General features: G+C 42.5%; 1 protein-coding gene and 1 pseudogene across 2 annotated transcripts in view; one reads left to right on the top strand and one right to left on the bottom strand.

The window, feature by feature from the left end:
- Nucleotides 1-21,735, top strand: part of ALMS1 (ALMS1 centrosome and basal body associated protein) — a 123,539-nt gene that overhangs the window by 67,575 nt on the left and 34,229 nt on the right. For both annotated transcript variants that reach the window (XM_075556945.1, XM_075556944.1), the window contains 4 exons: nt 7,671-7,891; nt 11,461-11,586; nt 14,111-14,260; nt 16,237-16,350. In XM_075556945.1, the coding sequence (XP_075413060.1) occupies nt 7,671-7,891; nt 11,461-11,586; nt 14,111-14,260; nt 16,237-16,350 (611 nt within the window). The remainder of the gene's footprint in view (nt 1-7,670; nt 7,892-11,460; nt 11,587-14,110; nt 14,261-16,236; nt 16,351-21,735) is intronic.
- LOC142454612 (coatomer subunit zeta-1-like) lies at nt 772-1,888 on the bottom strand (annotated as a pseudogene).

Here is a 21,735-nt window from a genome sequence, read left to right as displayed (position 1 = left end):
GCATGTGGGGGAGACTAGGAGGTGGTGAGCCCAGAGAATCAAGTAATAAATTCTGTCCCCTCCCCAGTTCGGAGCAGAGTTCTTCCCAAGACTAGAATGGAGGTTCCGTCCCGAGTGTGGCCTTGCTCCAGGGCACCAAGAGGACGAGCCAGGAGAAGACCCCGGTGGTGAAGGTGTATAGCGAGGGTAGTGGATGCAGAGATGGACACTCCCACACGCACATTCACAGACCTTCGCAGTGTTGAGGCTACAGTGTGTGGCTGTGGCTGAAATACAGATTTTAAAAGCTCTATCCACTGAAATTTAAGTCACGATTTCCTCTACTCTGTGTCCACCCTATGAGTTGTTCTCAATCTCTTTTCCAAGACTGGCAGACAGGACAATAGAAAACGCTGAAGCCAGTATGGGGGCGAAGCTGCGTAAACCTCTCCCCACCCTCCACTCATTCTGGACTCTCGGCCAGGCTATCATTCCACAGGGAAGAAGTCTCGCCCTCCGCTTGCTGGACATATGGCTGCTGGCTGAAGGCCGGGCCAGGGAGAGAAACAGCACATGCCTTCTGCTTTGATCTGAAGTGGGGCTGCACCAAAGGGCACAGCGTTGGGGAGAAAGGACAGGAGGAAAGGGGAGTATAATGCAGCCTAGAAAGACGGTGTTTCCCTCGTCCTGTGTCTGAATCTAATGGAGCTTTACTCCCAGACAAAACAGAGGGAGAGAGAGGGCGAGCGTGTGAGCAAGGGCCACAATCACAAATAGCATGGAGTTTTAATGACCCCTGGGTTCCCCAAGATGACCCTGAGAGAGTCAGTTCTGGGGCCTAAGTGAGAAGTCCCAGTAGACATGCGATGTTTGCAGGGAGGTGAGCCAGGAACAGCGGGGTCTTCACCGAAGCAGTGACCACTTGATCTGTTCTTTGGCCGACTGCAGCACCTGAGATACTGTCTGCTCCGTCTGGGGCACATCTTCACCCCTTAATGCCACCCGGTGCACTACTTGCTGAGAATCACTCTCTAGGATCACCCCTCCATCCACGATTTCATCCACAGCCAAGAGAAGCCCTTCCATGTTCTCCAGGAGAGCTTGCTTTTCTACATCTTTCCTCAGCATTTGGCTCAAGGAGTCGAAGAGACAGTTCAGAAAAAAACCATGAGCATCAGCTCGTTTTTATAGGTGCTGCCAATCACATAGAAATAGAGATCAATACTGCTTTTATAAACCACTGTCAGGCCTTCCAGGAGGGCAATTTCACTGTCAGTCCGATGAGTCTTGTTGAAAATGTTCTTCTCAAAGGCCTTCTGCTCCTTGACACTGGGGTAGGTGTCATCATAGTACTTTGCAAAGAGTCGGTCTCCATCGTTGTCCAGAATCAGGATGGCTTTGACAGTGTACAGGGAGGGTTCCTGTCCTGACGGGCCATTGTTAGTTGGTACTGACTCAATGGCAGTAAGTTTTGGTTCTCAGCCAGAGTTCATCAAAATCAGCATCTCCATCTTGACCCACAGCTGGTGCAGACGTCGAAGATGAAATTCTTAACAACTTCAATCAGTTGTGAGGATTCTGGTTTTCTTTACTTTGAGTCATAATCCACACTGAAGATTGCAACCTCGCTTTTCATCAAGTACTTCAAGCCGTCCTCACTTTAGCAAGGTAGTGTAATCTATGTATCGCAGTTTGTTAACAAGCCTTCCTCCAATCCGCCTGCCGCATTCTTTATATAATCCAGCTTCTCTGATGGTTTGCTCAGTAAACGGACTGAATAAGGATGGTGAGAGGATACAACCCTGTCACACACCTTTTCTGATTTTAGACAATGGCGTTCTCGCACAACGGCCTCTTGATCCAGGTACAGGTCCTGCACGAGCACAAGGCAGTGTTCTGGAATTCCCATTCTTCTCAAGGCTGCCAATATGGACTATGCACACAGGTTTGATTAGGTTATGTGTGGATTTCACAGAGGGCTTGTGAATAGTTGAGATCATGCAAAGTGGTCTTTTGTCTCTCCATGTATGACAAGAACAATGAGTTCTTTCCACGAAGTTGTCGTAGCTCCTCTGAATGTTCTTGGATTTTCCTTTCAATGATTTCTCCTCTATAGTACCATAGATTGGTGCCTTGTTTTTCAATAATATCTTAGCAATAGACATGCTGTTGTAGTAATTATCCTGGTAAACATGAAGCCAACAAGAAAACTAGGCTTTGAGATAGATATAATGTCTTTTAACTTTTTGCCTTCACCTGAAGAAATCTTGAAGTTGCAAATATAGCCAGTCTCACTTTCACAAAGCGCCCTCACTAAAATTCCATGTTTTCATTATTTTTGCTGGATTATACATTCTGAAGATAATACGTCCTCTCCATGGTATCGTTTGCTTCATCAAGTGAGAACTGCAATTTGCTGTTTTGTACTGAGATTTTGGAATGAAGTGATCTGAAGAGGCCTGACTTGGAGAAGCCTAACTTTGTTAGATGTCACTTCTGAATTATTGCTTGCATGAAAGAATAGAAGGATTTGCTCAAATCTCACTCATCGTTTTAGAAAATATTGGGGGCTGGTTGACCAGTGGTCTTTCCATTCTGCCATTTCCATTTGCCCCATCAATATAGGTAAACCAAGAAACATCTTTATAATCCCATCCACAGTGAAGTTTTAACTAGAGGTTTTGTGACATTTTTCCATTTGGTGATGGAATCATTTGGTTTGAGAAGTAATTAGATCAAAGAAACTGTTATCAAAAAGGAAATTTGTTACCTTTTTAGTAATTTGTGGGTCTCCAGTTTGAACAGTTTTGAAGTGTTTATGTAATCCTATAAGGCTGGTAAAATATAGTTCTCCATCCATTCTTCAGAATCATTTTCATTGTTAGATACTTATTTGAGTGTCTGAGATCAGGCTCATCACTATCTTCCTACAAAATATCACTTTCCAGCTGATTAATGTATTTTCCAAAGTCACTTGGACATTGAGACAAAATGTCTGCACATAATTCATTGAACAGTTGGTCAGTGCCTCGACTCATTTTTAACTTGTGCCTTACCAAACTGGATCAGAGCTGTCAGAAGTATACATCATGTCTCTGGGAATACGGATTGGACAGTTCCATAAAAAGGCCCATGTAATGTAGCACCGATGAAGAATACAGCTTTCCTCCATTTCCTAAATGCTTCCTCCCCCACAACTACCATGATTCAAATTCTACCTTGCAAGTCTGGATAGAGCAGAGGATGTACACTGGTGCATATGGGGGCTGGAGGCACAAGGAATCGAGGGTGGATGATACCTTCAGGACCAGGGGTGTGAGGGGCGATACTGGGAGGGTAGAGGGTGAGTGGGTTGGAAAGAGGGAACCGATTACAAGAATCTATATGTGACCTCCTCCCTGGGGGACAGACAACAGAAAAGGGGGTGAAGGGAGACTCCAGACAAGGCAAGATAGACAAAATAATAATTTATAAATTATCAAGGGCTCATGAGGGGGAAAAGAGGACTTGATGCAAAGGGCTTAAGTAGAGAGCAAATGCTTTGAAAATGATGAGGGCAAAGAATGTACACATGTGCTTTACGCAATTGATGTATGTATGGATTGTGATGAGTTATTTAGTCCCTAACAAAATGTTTTTTAAAAAAAGGCCCATGTAGCAGAGGGTGAGAGGGGGACAGCTGACGTGAGAGACAGCTGCTGAAGGGCCTCACTCTGTAGAACCATCACCCAAACCAAGATAGCTGAGACTGGTCTGAAATGCTCCTGTAAGACTTAAATTGCCTGTAGGCTTAACAACTGCGTAAACTATTAGGTATGCGTTAACTCTCAAATCTGTTAGCATTGTTTGGCTAGGAAAACATGAGTCAACTCCTGATGAGTCAGCAAAGTGTTAACGTTTAAAGAACATAGAGTGGGGTGGTGTTTATAAACTAAAAGTACAGTATTAGTTGCCTTTACTAGTGCCCTGTGTTTTTTCGTTCAGTATCTTTCCATTTCAGCCTGAGTGACTTCAATCAGCATTTCTCACAGGGCAGGTCTACTTGTAGCGAACTCTCTCAGCATTTTTTTCTCTCTGATAATATCTTTAGTTTTACTAATCCTTGGTTGATTAGACATAGAATTCTTGGTTGGCAGTTTTTCAGGGGGGGGGGGGTGTTTTTAAGTTTGTCTTTCTTCAAAACCAAACTCAGTACCATTAAGATGATTCTGACTCATAGCAACCCCATTAAGACAAGGCAGAACCTGCCCCCTGTGGGTTTCTGAGAATATACTGCCTTGTGATCTCCATTGTTTCTGCTGAAAAATCAGCTGTTAATCGTATTGATGATTACTTTGTGATGCTTTACGAGAGATTTTGGCTGCTTTCAATATTCACTTTTTCCCAAGTATTTGACTCTTGGGTAATACAGTGATAATCTCCTTGATGATATGTTTGTTCAGAGTTTGTTGACCTTCTTAAGGGGGTGTGGGGTGTGTGTGTGTGTGTGTGTGTGTGTGTGTGTATTTCATTAAATTGAAATGTTTTGAATCATTAGTGCTTCAAGTAGTTTAGCTTTGTAAGAAACAACCACACTGTCTTCAAGGTGTTGGTTACATTTTGTATTTTCCCACCGGCAATGAAGGGGAGTGGAGAGTTCTTACTGCTCTGTCTCCTCCTGGTGTCGACTGCCTGACATTTACGTTTGCATGCTAACTAACGGCACGGTACTCGCTGACAAATCATCTTAATAGGGGTCTACCATACACATCTTTGTGTTACGTGTACAAGAAAGTGTACACTTGCACTTGACTTGATCTGGCAACATTTTTAGAATTTTTTCATCTATGTTCAAAAGTGGGATTGTCCTGTATTTTCTCAGAATTATCTTTTTTAACTAGTAAAGATACAGAGAGCAGAGATCCAGAATTTCTATTTTTTAAATACAGCTATTACTCCAATACAATGTACTCTGTTTAAAACAACAAAGCAAACCTTTGTTCCAGAATCATCATCCTTTTTTTTTTTTTTTGAGTTCAAGGATCGTTTGTTGGCCTTTAGGAGTGTTTTCCAGTCCAGTCTGTTGGGGCACCACGCCCTGGCCCCAAAGTCCACTTTCAGCATTCCCTGGGGACCTTGCCACTCCATTCCCTTGCTGTTCCACTGCACTCCCCCAGTGCTTTGCCTTGGTGTGGGGGGATAAGATCGGGCGCAATTCCCACACTGTGTCTCCGGTGCTGTCCCCTGCAGGGCCATGGGTCAGTGAGGAACGTCATAGCTCATAGTGAGGCTGGCCATGTGGTCCTCTCTGTGGACTGGCTGCTCTAATTGTGGTCATCATCCTCAGGGCCTGGTGGGCCAGGATGTACTCCCGCTTCAACTGCTCCCATGTGTTCCTCTCCCGGAGCTGCAGATTCAATGTCGTCCTTTGAAATAAATTCTTCTGGGGGGAGGGGCAGTCATCCAATTAATATTTGGTACTGGGGCCAGCCTCCCAGACCTCTCTGGAATCATCTTAAATTTACAGAAAAGTTAAAAACATACTAGAGCGAGCTAAAAACCTTACCAGTGGGTGCCCACCTCCCTGATATGATCAATGAAGACAAACGTGTGCATAGCAAATGTGGTGAAGAAAGCTGATGGTGCCCAGCTATCAAAAGATATAGCGTCTGGAGTCTTAAAGGCTCGAAGATAAACAAGCGGCCATCTAGCTCAGAAGCAGCAAAGCCCACATGGAAGAAACACACCAGCCTGTGTGACCATGAGCTGTCGAAGGGATCAGGTATCAAGGAACAAAAAATCATATCATTGAAAATGTGGATGAGTGCAGAGTGGAGACTCAAAGTCCAGTGGTAGTCAACCGGACACCACTTACTGAAGGGTTGTGGGGAGGAGATGAACCAAGCAGGGTGCAGGGTAGCAACGATGAAACATATAACTTTCCTCTAGTTCTTAGATACTTCCTCTCCCCGACTATCATTCCAGTTCTACCTTACAAATCTGGCTGGACCAAAGGATGTACATAGGCACAGATAGCAACTGGAAACACAAGGGAATCCAGGACAGATGACTCCTCCAGGACCAGTGGTGAGAGTGGCGATGCCTGGAAGGTAGAGAGAATGTAGGGTAGAAAGGGGGAACTGATTACAAGAACCTAGGGATAGCTTCCTCCGTGGAGGAGGGACAGCAGAAAATAAGGCAGGGGGAGACGTCAGACAGTGTAATATATGACCAAATAATAATTTATGAATGATGAAGGGTTCATGAGGTAGAGGGGAGTGGGGAGGGGGGGGAACGAGCAGCTGATATTAAGGGCTCAAGTAGAAAGCAAATATTTTTAGAATGATGATGGCAACAATTGTACATATGTTCTTGACACAATGGATGTATGTATGGATTGTGATAAGAGTTGTATGAGCCCCAATAAAATGATTTTTAAAAATGAAAAAAAGAACCATACTAGTTTCCATTTTCCCCCTTACTCAGTTTCTCTTATTATTGACATCTTACTTAACTATAGTGCATTTGTCAAAATTAAGAAACCAACTTAAAAATTTTTTTGTTTAACTAACATTTGTAATTACATTCATTTGGGGGTTTTGGGTTTGTAAACCACAGCCCGCACTCTATCTGGATCTCATCAGATTTTTAATTCATGTCCTTTTTTTTCTGTTCTGGGACTCAATCTAGGGCATTGACATTGGTTTTAGTTGTTAGGTATCCTTGGTCTCCACCCACTTTGACAATTTCTCGTGCTTTCCTTTTTCATGAATTAACAGTTTTGAAAAGAACTGGCCGGGTACTTGGTAGAACATGCTTCCATTGAGTCTGTCTGGTGGTGGTTTTGTTTGGTTGTGACAAGAGTACCACAGAGGTGCATGCAGGGCCTTTCCCAGTGCATTGTAGGAAAATGGGCATGGTACTCCTCTGGCATCCTTGGTCGTGTTAAAGGTGGTCGTTTGAGACAGGCAGTAATTGCCAGGATTCTCCATTATGTAAAGACACATTTTCCTTTTTTATACTGTTCTTTGGAATCTAGTCACTAAGTCGAAACCATGCTCTGGGCGTGATGGAAGGGTTATGCGAATATATACGTACTTTATTTTGAATTCTTTTGTAAGTAAGATTTGTCTCCCCATCCTCCAACTATCTGTTCAATCATTTGTTTATTCTGTTCTGTTTTAATCAGAATTTGATATACTTAATACGCACGTATAACGTTGAAAACCTCTGGTTTCTCTCTTGACGTATAAACTCTGAGTGAAGGACTGTATTTCTGATTTATCTTTGTAAACTCTTAGTGTAGCCCCTGTATTCATGATAAGACTTCTAGTAGTTTAAAAGTATAAATTAATAACTTTTTTCTTCATCTGAAAAGTACCTTTTCCTCTGCTAATGTAGATATAAGATCGTTTCATTTGGTTGAAAAGGCAGTTTTATAAAGCAAAACATTAATAGAGTTCAGCAAGTTCCAGTGGCGCTAAGTGAGCATGCGCAGGACCGTGAAGTACTTCCTTGTGTAGTGCACAGGGTTGTTATGGGTGGGAGCCGACAGCCACCACCCCTGGAAATGACTGTAAGCTTTTGAAGTTGGTGTGATAGCTCAGGTATTTCTCAGAGCTACTGAAGTATCCCTGGAGACCACTTTTGGAAAGAATTTGGGTATTTGTTAGGCAAAGGGTAACCCTCTATCGTATCTGTTTATCGTTTAGAGCACCAGAGCAACTCAAGACCTCAGCAGAAAAATTGTTATCAGATGCTGTCACCCAGATAACTACAGAAAGCCCAGAAAAGACTTTGTTTTCATCTGAGATTTTTATTAAAGCTGAAGATAGTGCGAGTAAAATTCCAAAGCCCAAGCCTGTGGGTCAGCCTATCAGGTTTGCTTCATCGTCTTCAATCCAGCACATTTCTACTTCTCGTTGCACACTCGGTAAGACATTGCAATTGCACTGTAGTTCAAGTTGCCAGCCTTCGTTGTGACTATCTCAGACAATTAGCGGTGGCTTCAGAAAATCTAATTGTGACTTCAACAGTAGGATCCACCATAACTGTCACCCCTTTTGTAGCTATGAAGAAAGTATGCTTTATTTTGTTTTCTCTCAGTTTTACTGTCAAGTGTAATTATTTTACTTGTACGAGAGTTAACATGAGGAGCTCATCTTTCCTGTGGCTAACTTTATACCTTCATACCCAACAGAAGTTGGAAGGAAAAAAAAGAAGTTAGAAAAATGAAATACTGTCGAGGTCTACTTTTAAAAAGGCAGATGAATTACCAGCATCTTGTAGTAATGTTAGATGCTGTACTAGATAGATAGCCAAATATATTGTGGAGCAAACAGGACCGCAGTGTGGCATTTCTCCCGCATAAAACAGTTAACCCAGGGACACTGTGACTCCCCTGTCTTTAAAATGTGGAGCCCAAAGTTATCTTGGAGTCACTACTCAAGTCTGGGACAGAGAGCAGAGAGGTTGTTATGAGCCGGGCCTTCTCAAAAACTCACAGTGACCCTACAGCACAGAGTAGACCTGTCCCTGGGGGTTTCAGAGACTTTAACTCTTTATGGAAGTATAAAGCCTCATCTTTCTCCCCGAGGAGTAGCTGGTGGTTTCGATCCGCTGACCTTTCAGTTAACCGCTGACCTATAGCCACTACGTCACCAGCGAGCCAGGCCTTAGAATGGCTCAAATAAGTTTCCATGGGCTAGGGATGTAGTTTGGCTGTGTTTTCCAAGAAGCAGCAGAAATAGGTTTTGGTGAAAACTAACAGTCTCTACATAAAGTCTACATTTAGAACATTATGTATTGTAATTTCAATGCTGTTTTGATTGTGCTTATACTGTAAAATCTACTAAAAATATATTTTAAGCTTTTCTACTTGTACAAAACACTTAGACATCCGCAGATATCAATGGGGTATGCCTAATGAGAAAAAAAATTGCTTAGTTCCAGTTTTAAGGTACACGGAATTGCATTTAATAACTACTATGTTAGGGTTCTCCACTGAAGTATCTAGAAGATAGCTAGAAACACATGTGGAATTCCTGGTGGTATCAACAGTTAATATGTTCAACTGTTAACTGGAAGGTTGACAGTTTTGAGTTCACTCAGAGGCTAACTCAGAAGAAAGCCTTTGGGGTAGGTGTGACCACGCATTAGAATGGGCTCACTGATGACTGGTTTGATTGAGAACTACATACATAATTTTTTCAGCTAGATGGATTTATAACTACATACAAATTTTTTCAGCTAGATGGACGCACAGAGGGAGGCGTTCCTTGGTTGGTTTTGATGACTGTGCTCATGTGATTGTTGGTGGGGTAGTTGGATGCCGTCGAGTCCGCTCCGTGTACAACAACAAAGCCCCCCTCACAGTCGTTCGTACGTTTGAGCCCATTGTTGGGGCTGCATGCGATAAAGGGGCTGCCAAGTTGAAGTTTGTAGAGCAAGCTAGCAGACTGGAAACTCGGAGAGAAGTTATTGTTGCAGTATTGACCCTAAAAATTTTAGCGAAGACTGGTAGAATTTACATTCAGGCAGAATGTAATGCTACAGTCTCACGGCAGATTTTCTTCATTTGTAAGCCTTAGTTTTAACTCTTAAGACCTTCCACTGATTGAATGAGGCCCACGCATCTTTTAATGGTGATCTCCTTTACTTAAAGGCAACTGATTGGAGATGTAGCCATGTCTGCACAACACTTCCACAGCAACATGTAAGTTAGGGCTTGATTAAATATTTGGGTACTATACCCCAGTCAAGAAGTCCTTGTGGTACAAGGTCAGCAATTCAAACCCCCTAGCCATTTTTCAGGAGAAAGATGAATCTGGCTGGTCCCATAAAGATTTATAGGCCCAGAAACCCAATGAAGCAGTTCTACTCTGTCCTGTAAGGTAGCTATGAGCCAGGATTGACTCAACGATACTGGATTTAGTATAGCCTACCCAAGTCAAGACATAAAAGTAACCATCACAACTACCAAACTTTATATACACCAGTAAAGGAATAAAATCAACACATTAATACACTAATAGTAACATGTACAATAATAACCAAATAGTAGTTGGGCAAGTGTTACAAAGCTCTTTATCTCCTCTACTAAGTGTTCGGAGCCCCCCGCCCCCCAACCATCAAGCCTCTTGCCCAAAGAGACTCAGCTCTCTTGCTCTGTGCATCAGGAAGCCCTCCCACTCTCTCTTGGTTCTGCCTCTACTGCCACCACGACACTGCCACTGCTTCTCAGACTCCTGTGTTACACAGCTAGCTTTCTCTGACCCCTGGACCTGGGATGACCTCATTTTGTAGAGGAGGAAAATGAGACCACACTGTTCAAGGTCACATAGGTAGGAAGTGGTAGCTTCAGTGAATGTAAAATCAACTGATTGATTGCTTATCAAGTGTATATTGGAGTAAACGATAAGCTGTTTTAACACACAACTTCCAGAATGCAGACTGGGGATGCAGCGCAAGTAGCCTGCTTCATGTCTGGTGGCTCTGGTTTCCCTCGGGGTGACTTCTGTCTCTAGGTCCAGAATGGCACTGCATCGGTCCAAATCTCCAGCCCCCAGGCAGTGAGGCACTTTAATGGGGTTCCTAGAACTTGCATCCATTATTCTCACCCTCATACTGCGGGCACAGATGTGATCACATGGCCATAGATGGAAAATGAAGAACATGAGTGGGTGGCTCTGTGCTGAGCTAAATATCAGGAAGTTTTATTTCTAATAAAAAGAGAGGGTGTGGATAATGCCAGGGGACCGCCAGGGGACCGTTAGCAATTTCTGTCACATCATGAAAGAAAAGCATCAATGCTCATCTCATTAATTAGGCAAAGGGAAAAACAGATGATTTACAAAAGAGCAATGTGTGTGATTAACAGGTATATATATAAAAAAAAAGGTTCAACATCTCTAAAACTCAAATAATTCCAAAATTAAAAAAACAAAATTGCATTTACCTCTAGGAATTTTTTTAAGGATAAATTGAAATAGGTATTTTTAAAGGAATTTAGCAGTTAGCAATAGGTTTTTTTAAAACTTTGTAAATGGCATACCTTTTTCACTCTAGAATTAGAGAATTTACCTGAGTTCGGGTAGCGGGGGGCATGAGTTGTGAGTATGCTCTACGCCGGAAAATCTTTATTGACACAACTTATCGTTGAAAATTTGAACTCAAACTAAGCTTTCATCGTTGGGAGAGGAGTTAAGTCCATTTACATAGGGTATCGAATTAAAATGTGCAGACTCAGAAATAAAAATGATTGTTTTTTTACAAATATGCAGCAGGAAAGCAGAATTCCATACTTCCTTATACGTACTATATGCAGTGTAGACAGCTATGTAAACAAATTAGCAACAGAAAATAATGTGATGACATGCATTAAATTGTTAGTAATGGTGTCTTCGAAATGGCAGAACTTGGTCTCTTTCACTTTTATGTCTCAATGTTGAGAATGTTTTACTTGAAGAAATGTCTTTGTTGTTTTAATCTTTACCTCCTCAGCTCAGCCTTCCCTGTTGCCATACAAGCCTTCTGGGTGTTCAAAGATGTACTACGTTCCACAGTTAGAAAAACTCCCTCAGTTCCCAGAGGCCAGATCGGACACCACTCTTGAGAGCTCACACTCAGGTATGCAGAGAGTCTTCACAACTCTGTTGAATTTTGACAGCTGGTGGGTGGCTGTGCTATAGATATCTGTTAGGTCCAGGTAGTTTATCGTGCTGTTCAAGTCTATTTCCTTGCTAAACTTCTGCCTAGTTGTTATATCCATCACTGAAAGTAGGCATTGAGGGCCCCCTATTAGTTCTAATTTATTCTACTGGGTTTAATAGGAAAAATAGGTAACTCAAGAATATGTAGGGCCAAGTGCATATTTCTGTGATATGGTGCAGTAAACAGCACGGGTGCATATCTGACCACCTCCAGCTTCTCTATTGCCCTGTGGCCTGGGCCAGGCACGCCTCATTCTCCATCCTCCTTGACCCTTCCTCCCACAGCACCCGGCCTCTGCTGCATTCCAGGATCTGTTGCAAGGGCCACGTAGAACTCACAGACCATACTCACACTTAGGGCTGCATAGGTTACCACAGTCCTCATGCCAGAATTGGAGGAAGGCTTATTAGCAGCCTGTGACGTGAAGATCATACAACCTTGCTTGCTGAAAGTGAGGAGAACTTGAAACACTTGCTAATGAAGATCAAGGATTGCAGCCTTCAGTATAGATTATAAGTCAATGTAAAGACATCCAACATGTGTACAAGTGGACCAGTAGGTACTCATGATTTTGCTCAGATCCAGTCAGTGCTCATGGAAGCAGCAGTCAGGAGGTGAAAAGTCAGGTTGCAGGGGTAAATCTGCATGAGAGCTCTTCGGAGTACTGAAAAGCAAAAATGTTACTTTAAGGACTAAAGTGCCCCTGACCCCAGCCATGGTATTTTCCATTGCCTCGTATGCATGTGAAAGTGGGACATGGAGTAAGGAAGACAAAGAAGTTGTGTGCTCGAATGACACTGCTGGTGAAGAACACGGAAAGTACCAGGAACTGCTCACAGGACCAGCAATCTGTCTTGGAGGAAGTAGAGCCAGAGTGCTCCTCAGAAACAAGGATGGTGAGACTTCGTCTCACATGTGTAATAGGGAGTACCCCCACCCCCAAAATACAGAACTTTTTATAAAGCTATGTATTTTAATTTTTTTTAACAAAACAGCCTTATCACCTTCAAATTATTCTCCGTTACACTTAATACATTTGTCAAATTTGCGATTCCATTCTTGGAAACATTTTTCAATCTCATCCGTTTGGATGGCTGACAGCACCTCCCTCGTTCTTTGTTCACCTCTTCTACATCATCAAATCGATGAGCAGGTGCATCAGAGACTGTGGCACAGAGGCTCAGGAGTGACACTGAGACTGGGGGACCTTCTCATCTGGCCTGAGACTGGAACTGTGGGACAGATTGATAGGTGGGCTGACTTCCTAACCCAAAGAGGCAAAGGTCAAGGGATGATGTGACTGAGAGGCTGCAGACCTGAGAGGCTGCAGACCTGAGAGGCTGCAGACCTGAGCATTGCTGTGAGTTCTATATGAGCATTGCCGTGAGCAGAGAGGGAGAGAGCCGTGGGAGGAACAGTGGGTGTCAGACGCAGTGAGGAAGGATGGAGAGTGGAGGTCAGACGCTCCCGTCTCTGTTGACACTGCAAATCATCTATAAATTTGTCTTCACGCCTTGAAAATATGTGCTGTAAAGTCCACTTTGACTTCTTTTTAATCAGTTCTATATTGATGAGGCCGGTGCGCATGAAGCTCTTATTACCATCCACATGTATTCGGATTACAAAGGAAAAGACATTTTGTAGAAGCTAATTCTGTAGTTGACGACAACCTTTTTTATACCTAGCCACGTTCTTTTGCCTATTATATGTTGGCATGAAACACAGATAAAGCCCACTCTTGAGTAGCTATGAGAATATTGAAATATATTTTAAAAGCAAATTGTGTATTTTAATGTCCCTTGTTTTTTAACACATGTTTTTCTTCCTACGTTTAGCCTTTTGTATTGTTTCCAGATTAATCTTTCTAAAACATAGTTGATTATATTATTCCTTTGTTAACTATGTAATAATCTTAGGATTTCATATCCTGCTTATATTTGTCTCAAAGCATCATTTAATACCTCCCACCACTCTTCTTCAGTAACCTAGTCTGATCATGAATGTGTACTTTTCCTCCAACTTTGACTTTCCCTATCTGCCTTTGTCAGGCTGTGACCATGCCCCCAAATGCCTGCCTGCCTGCCTGCCTGCCTCTCTCGATATCAAGAAACCTAAAGTTTTTAAGATATAGTCCATTTTCTTCTTCCTTCAAACGGCTTCCTGAGTTGGAACTACTTTCCCTTGTGATGCTCCACATTATGTACTTTGTCGTGTGCCGTTTGTTTCCTTACCTCGTACTGTAACTTATTATGCTGATCATAACTTTAATTTGAGGCTTCTCCTTCTGACCCACTTACAAAACTCCCATGGTAGTGTCTTTTTTATTGACATGCTTCATTATATGTTTTTTAATTTTTAAAAACATCTTGCAACTTCTTTTTTTTCCTGCCCTTCAACTTCTACCTATGTGTTCACTGATTTTTTTCCTTTGTCTCTGGAGGGTCCAATGATGCCATTGCTCCAGAGTTCCCAGCCCAGGTGCTCGGCACAAGGGATGATGATCTCTCAGACATCGTGAGCATTAAGCACAAAGAGGGGATCTACAGTAAGAGGGCCGTGGGGAGCAAACCCTGTCTGAAGGATACTGCAGGTAACTGGATCGATTTTGTGTACGTGTATTGCGGCATCCCCCAGTCCCCCATTCATCTCAAATTATGTGGTCTGTTCTTTAACCTGTTCTTGATTTGCTACCTAAACGTGTCTCCTATGACGATAATTCAAAGGTATTACTGCGAAATCATGGAAATCTTTATTAAAGAAAATATCAAAATGTCATCCTCCATCTAGGTCAGTACACTTCCGAAGGTGGTGTCTCCATCTCGCTGACCCTTCCCCCAAGGATTCTGTGCTCTTTGGTTTACACTACATTCAAATGGCAATTCTGACATTTCCAAGGGGCTCAAGTCACTTTTCTTTTTAGTGTTCTTTGGAATTGGTGATGAACTGGGATTCAGAAGGGGCAAGGTCAGGGCTGTAGCATGGGTGAGCTAAGGCTGCCCAGCAAGGCTAGGACAACACTAGCTGCCTTAGAAGAATGAGGGCTACGTTTTCCTATTGGGGGGGAAAAGCCTTCCTTGCCACTTACCTGGCCTGTTTCTCACCCATGGAAACAGCTTCACAATAACCCTCATGACTTTCCTGTGTCCTTGGAGAAAATCTCTCAAGATTACCCCTTGGGAATGCGCTGGGACTCTAAAAGCAATCTCCGTAACTTCTGAGCTGACCTTTGCCTGTAATGTAACTGACTTTGCAGATCCCATTGGAAGTCATTGTTTTTGATTGGATCATTTTATATATATATCACATATTTTTAAATATATATATATAAATCATTGCAGATCATATAACAATCCATACATCAATTATGTCAAGCACATTTGTACATGTTACCATCATCATTTTTAAAACATTTTCTTTCTACTTGAGCCCTTGTAGATCATCTTTTTTAAAGTCAGCCAAGTAAGACTAAGACAAGTACATTACTGAGAGAACTTGCCTGCGTGTGTTGAAATCTTAGTAGTAATGTTTTTTGACTTATGTTCTTATATGGGTAGGTATCCTAAAAGGAAATGAAGGCGTAGCTCTGTGTGGTCCTGGGTGTGTACATTGGTCTTCATTACGTTAGTTATACCTTCAGTGCGCCTGAAATAATTTATTAACAGTAAAGTACTTTAGTGACCTAAACATTTCAGAGCACAATAAAGAGATTAGGAGGATTAAAGTCATCAAAATCAGAGAAATTCATAAATTAAATAGGGGAAAAATAGCCTGATAACTAAAAGCAGGCTGATTCTTTAATGGGTTTTAGTACTCTTTATTGCCTTCCTGGTTTCTTTGTTGGAAATATTTGTATCTAGAAAAAGGAAAAGATTCTCTTGTCAACCTCTTGTAAAAACGAGCGTTATCCAATGATTTGTATACTAGTTACTGTGCCGGTGGTTTGTAATGCATTTCCGTGTGCTATATTGCACTTGAATTTTTCTCTAGGCTAAGAAAAAGCTGGACTTAAAGACCAATAAAATAAACAAATGGCTAGCAAGATTGACTTCCTCACCCCCCCAAAAAAATAATAGAAAATGTTAGATTTAAAAGATTATGTACTATAGATTTTTTTTAATTATATGAAAATTCTATATATAAAATCTTGATGATTTAGGTACTATCTCTGAGATTATATGAAATAAAGTTTTTTTTCTAAAGTGATAAAATCTTGGAATGAGCTAAAAAAAATGGAAGGTTTATTCAGATGTACTATGAATAGAGATACCTGACCTGAACATTTTAAAAAGCAAAACAAAACACAAAGACTATTGCATCACACACACCATCACGGACTGGATTTTACTTAGAGTGTTGTTTTGTTGACTGTGTGCACTGCTGCTGTGCACACACAAAAAGGTGGGAGGCTCCCCAGTTCATCAGCTTACCATAACTGCTGCCACTTTTACATAGCAGGACCTAGGAGAGGCTTCTTTCCTCACAAACACGTTTACCTTTCCTTTTGTTTTTTAACTTGATGATTGTGTTTATTGTCTTTTCTATCTGTGTGATCAAATGACGTCGCAGTTCAAGTGTGCATCACTGTGGATGAGAACCTGAGAGAAAAGGTCTGCACTCAAAGGACAGTGACTAAACTTGCCCTTCCTGAAGAGACAGCGTCCTTACCGAAGTACAGTACAGGTAAAGAAACCGGACGAGAGACGTATTTTCTTCTGGTCCTCTCAAGTGCGGTTCTTTTTACAACATAAACAAATACATTCACGGTTCCCCTTTTGCTGTCTTCAGCCCTCTTTCCATTTGTGAAATAGGGTATTTTTACCTGTAATTTTTTGTATACATTGTCAGATAAAATTGACATTTAAAAAACCCTTTGAGACATTCTTAGTGACCGGTGTGAGTCACAGGAACAGGAAAATAAAGAGAGACCAAAGTTTTTCAGTGGTTACCAGCAACCCGAGGGAGAGAGGGGTTATCGTTTGCAGGGAGTGAGTATTGGTTTTATGATGAGGGGAAAATCGTGTGAAGGGTGGGACTGTAGACCGGATGCATAGAACCGCTGTCAGTATGCTGTACGCCTGTACAAAGTGGCATGCTGGATATGTTTGTGACAACAAAGCTGCTGAGGCTGTTTGTGTACAACCAAATACCTGAGGAGATTTGGTTCTTTGCTTTGGAGGTTTAGTTTCATGGGGCATCTCAGTTAATGGTCCTAATACCTGGCTTTGTGCTTCTAATATGCTTCCTGGGTTTATTGTCTAGTAACTGGGGTCTTAAAAGCATTCAAGGGGGCATGCAAGACACAATTACTGCTTTCTGTCCACCTGGAGCAACAGAAAAAAAAAGAGGATATAGGATGGGTGGCTAATTACTTCCATGAACAATTTCCTTTGCCATGAGACCAGAACAACTGGATGGTGCTCAGCCACCATTTCTGAACATTTTGGTTAAAGATTCTATAGGAGAATCCTGATCAAAAGGAGGGGATACAGAATGGAATTTCAAATTTTCCTGGACTCCAGATTTTCTGAAGACATCAAGGCTGGATAAATTTCTGAAACTGTTGCCCTGAGATAATCTTTAAACCTCAAAACTAAAATTATCCCCTGAAGTCTTTTTAAGACCATACAGTAATTTAACTTGTAAAAAAAGTCTACCTTTCAAGGTCTCACTGTATGGGGTCAAATTGACCACACTGACTTGAAAGATGACTTAGGGAACAACCGGGGCAGGGGTAAGAGAGAGTGAGAAGGGGTGGCCCACATGGAAGGAGGTAATCAGTGTCCTGAATTGCGTATGCAGAAATCGCTCAATTAGTGTATGTTCTGCTGTGTATATTCTCAATAGCAACAAAAGTAAAATAAAATATTTTAAAATGCCTACACTAATACGTTTACATGAGGATTAATTTTGGCTCTCAAAGATGAAAATAAAAACAAAACAACTGACTTAAAAAGACAGAAAATTAAACACAGCGGCTGCAGCAATGGACTCGACCTTAAGAACAGTTGTGAGGATGGCGCAGGGCCGGGCGGTGTTCCTTCTCTTGGGAACAAGGGTTGCTGTGAGTTGGGACTACCTCGATGACACCTAGCGACTGGCACGCTGCTTGAGGGTGTCAGGAACAAAGCTCTTTCTGTTGCTCGGAAGTGTGTGGCTTCTGTTCCAACTGAGCCAGCATGCCATGTGCAGGAAGGACGAATGGGAAAGAAAAAAGTCGGTTTCTCTCTTGAGCAGTAATCTTCAGAAATCACATGTACATCACCCTCCCATCCTGTTGGCCCGCATTGAGCCACATCGTCAAACAGCTGGATTGCCAGGGACAGTGGGCCTCCCGTCTTTATGCCAGTAACTATATGCCCAGCGAAACTCAGAATTCTATCAGAAAGGGAAAAGAAAATAGGTAGTTACGGGCAACTGGTAGTTTCTCCCACCGATGGTAACCGAAAGTCCGTTTCAGAGAGTCATCGGTCACTTCTCGTTTTGCATTTATTGCTGACTACTGTATTATTGCTTACTCCCCGTAACACTTCAAAATTGTTTCCCCTTCTTGCTGTTACTAATGGAATGATTCAGGAGCACGGTTGGGTTATCAGTGTAGGCTGGTAGTCAGAAACTTTCATTATCCTTGCCCTTAGATCGGATTCTAGACTCCTGATCTCCCAGGGCTGTACTATCTGCTCTCAGCCTTTTATAGGCAATTCCTCACCACTTCCCATCCAAGTCCTGGAATCAAACAACATTTTACTGCCCTATCTCTTAGATCCGCAGTTATTTTCTTGATTTTATTCTTTCATTGTAGAGTAGCTTCCTCTAATTTTAGTGCTTCTACCTGTGTCTGTGTTGCCCCTCTCGCTCATCTCTCTTGTTTATTAGTCTTACTTAGTCATTTTCCCACAAACTTTTTGAAACTCCCTCATGTTGTATCTTTCTGTATATGTGTTTGACTCCCAATTTGGATCAACAAATTTTCTAAACATACTTCGGATTGAGCTTTCTTTATTTTTGTCTCAGCCTCAGTAACCTAGCCAGTGTTTTAAAGGTGTTTTAGAACTTCCTCTCTATGTACTAATTTCCTTCTGTAGTTTACAGTACTGCCAACCTCCCAGACACAACAGGCTGGGCAGGAGAAAGGAAATCTTTACAAATAGCTACTGAAGGTAATGGGTCGGTGTCTCTGTCTCTCTCTCTCTCTCTCTCTCTCTCTCTCTCTGTGTGTGTGTGTGTGTGTGTGTGTGTGTGTGTGTGTCCGTCTATTTCTTTCTAATGAGAATGTAGCCTTAGCAATTAAGCAAAGACTCACTCCTTTGGGTTTTTGTTTTTAACTTTTGGACCAAATTACATAATTCTGCTTTGGGTGGATTTATATATTGATTTGTAAAGCATTTTTTTTTTACTCCTGGAAAAAGATTCTCGTAGAAACCTATTACCAATAAATATCAGATCAGATCAATAAAATAAGATCAGAAGTGAAGTTTCATGTGGATACTTGAAATAGGAGCCAACCTGAAGCCTAAAGGTATTTCCAGAATTAAAGAACTGGAGGAGAGGAAAACAAAATGAGCGGTGATTAAAGGCTTTATTTTTGGAAAGGGGACCTACAGGGATATATTCAACCTAGAGGGATGTCAGAGGAAGCTGGGTGAAAGGGAATTCAGATAGCTATGTGGAGAGAGGTTAGAGCCACCGCTTAGCCTGACTGGGGAGGGAACGGGCCTAGAGAGTACGGACAGAGCAGGCAGGGAGCAGGCGAGAACTTGAAAGGGAGAGAAGGCAGGGAAGGTGCAGAAAAGAGAAGAGACAGCTAAGGTGGGGAGCCCAGATGCGGAGAGCCATGCCATGGAAAAACTGGGTGGGTGGTAGGGGCTAGAGCCCGAGGACAAGAAGAGCCAGCTGAAGAACCCTTGCTTATCTGCGGACAGAAATTAATCATTGGATCTGTAAAAGCACTGGGCATTCTCCTGACTGGGAAGTTTGAAGGTAGCCTTTTACGGACACAGGAATTCTCCGGTGCAAGGGAAGGTGGCAGAAGGGCAGCAGGGAAAAGAGAAGCTTGTAAATGGCTGAGAGCTGCTCTTTGCCCAGCTGGACCTATTATTCCTGCCTTTTGATAACTGGGAATAGGGCCGGAGGTAATAACTTCCTGCTGGACAAGGGCAGCAGGAGCTGGTGAACGCTGTAAGGGGCGGGGTGCAGCCGTAGACAGAGCTGTTGAGGTATATTATCTTAGATGCCTTCACTTTCTGTGGAACCGGCATGTGGTCTAGAACAAGAATGATGACCAAAAGCAAGACAGTCAGGCTAGAATCTACACTATGCAAAATGCTTTGAACCCATGCCCTTAGGTCAAGTCCCTGTTTAAACCGTGTAATTGTTTAACCACATCAGAGCTAGGGGTGATTCTAACCCATCCATCCTTAAAGTGTTGGATTTTTTCAGCTGAATTACATCTAAAGAAAAGTGTCCCTTAAATCCCTGCAAGAGATTTTTTATTAAAGCCCATTCATGTAAGGTTAGATTATATTGGCTAAGGAATTACACAGAAATCAGTTGTAGTCCAATCACCTTTGAACATTAATTGATGTTGCAAGTCCATGTTTTGCTCTCGGAGCCACTGAATAGTTTGTTGCAATCCAGCAACATTTCCTTCTAATTTGTCGTCTGTCTTTGCTTGTGTGGCCCATAGCTGGTGTGAGTCTGCTTGGCACTTTTGCCTGAGATGTTCAGTTTCGATAGATTGCCGCGATGCTGCTCCGTCAGCAGCAGCAGCGATGGAGGCACTCGCTCTGCATCCAGTGGTGGCTGCAGCGGTCCCAGCCACGAGCTGATGAGGTCTTTTTGAACACTGAGGGCGTCTCGGGACTGCTTGTCCATCTGTGGTTCATTTGCACTGGGATCCATACTCCCAGCCAGCTTTTTAGGATGAGAACGCAGAGGTGCATAGGCAGAGTACGTGCGGCATACAGTTACAGCGTGTGGCACTGAGCATAGTTTCACCTACTATTATGTTACCAACAGCGAACGCAGGGCATCTTTACACAGGAAACTATGGACCGTGTCTCGTTTTTATGATGAGTAGATACAGAACCAGACTGACTAGAAGTAAAGGTGTGGTGGCAAGAGGTATTTTCTATAGGTCCCATTGTTCGGGTCTTTCTTGGGTTTTAACAATCAAGGATGAGGAGGTGCAAGGCCTCCCTCATGCCGGGCCATGAATTGTGACCCAATGACAAAGGTACCATCAGAGGATTCATGCCATCTGTGATTACTGACATAGTCACAGGCTATAAAGTCAGATTCTTTAGAATGTTTTGTTAGACATATTTCCATGAGGTCCCCAATCAGTGATTGTGCCAGTGCCATTTCTTCACACTTTTCCATGTGGCCCCTGACATTTGAGTGTAGTGGCTTTGAAATACCCGGAACTCATGATTTTACAGGATTCCCTATTGCCCCTGCCTTCCAGAGTAGTGAAGTGTCCGTATTCTGTAAATGCAGCCCCTTCTGTCATGTGGAAGCCATGGTCAGTGTGCTTTAAACTTTAACCAGCTGGCACCAAGGCATAAAGGGAACACTTCAAAGCCTAGGGTAAAATTTACTTCCCTGCCTTCTTTGTCCGGATGCATAGCTGCCCCATTTCCCCCAGGGCCTGGGGAAATATAAACTCCTCCTTTTTCTTCTCATTTTACTCGATACATGGTTGCACTCTCCTAGCAGGAAACAGACCAGGCCTGAAACACAGAATTATACCTTACAGCTGACATAACATGCAGCTTTGCCTGTTTGGCACATTATCTCAACCAAGGCGGGATTCTGGAGGCAGTTAAACCACTCATTAACATAGGGAATTGATTAGGATTCCATTTTTTCGTGTTCTTCCCTATTATTGAAAACTTTAAAAGTGTATTGAGAAGACCTATAAACAAAAGACAATGGGAACCCCAATACAGGACTTTGTAATTTGCAATTAAAAAACAGCCAAGGTTAAATCTCTGTGTTTCCATGCCCCCCTCTTTTTGACGAGAGAGAGAGAGAGAGAGAGAGAGAGAGAGAGAGAGAGAGAGAGAG

The sequence above is a fragment of the Tenrec ecaudatus genome, chromosome 8 (assembly GCF_050624435.1).
Source record: "Tenrec ecaudatus isolate mTenEca1 chromosome 8, mTenEca1.hap1, whole genome shotgun sequence".
Lineage (NCBI taxonomy): Eukaryota > Metazoa > Chordata > Mammalia > Afrosoricida > Tenrecidae > Tenrec > Tenrec ecaudatus.
The sequence above is the reverse complement of the archived record's forward strand: the minus strand, read 5'-3'. Positions and strand labels throughout refer to the sequence as shown.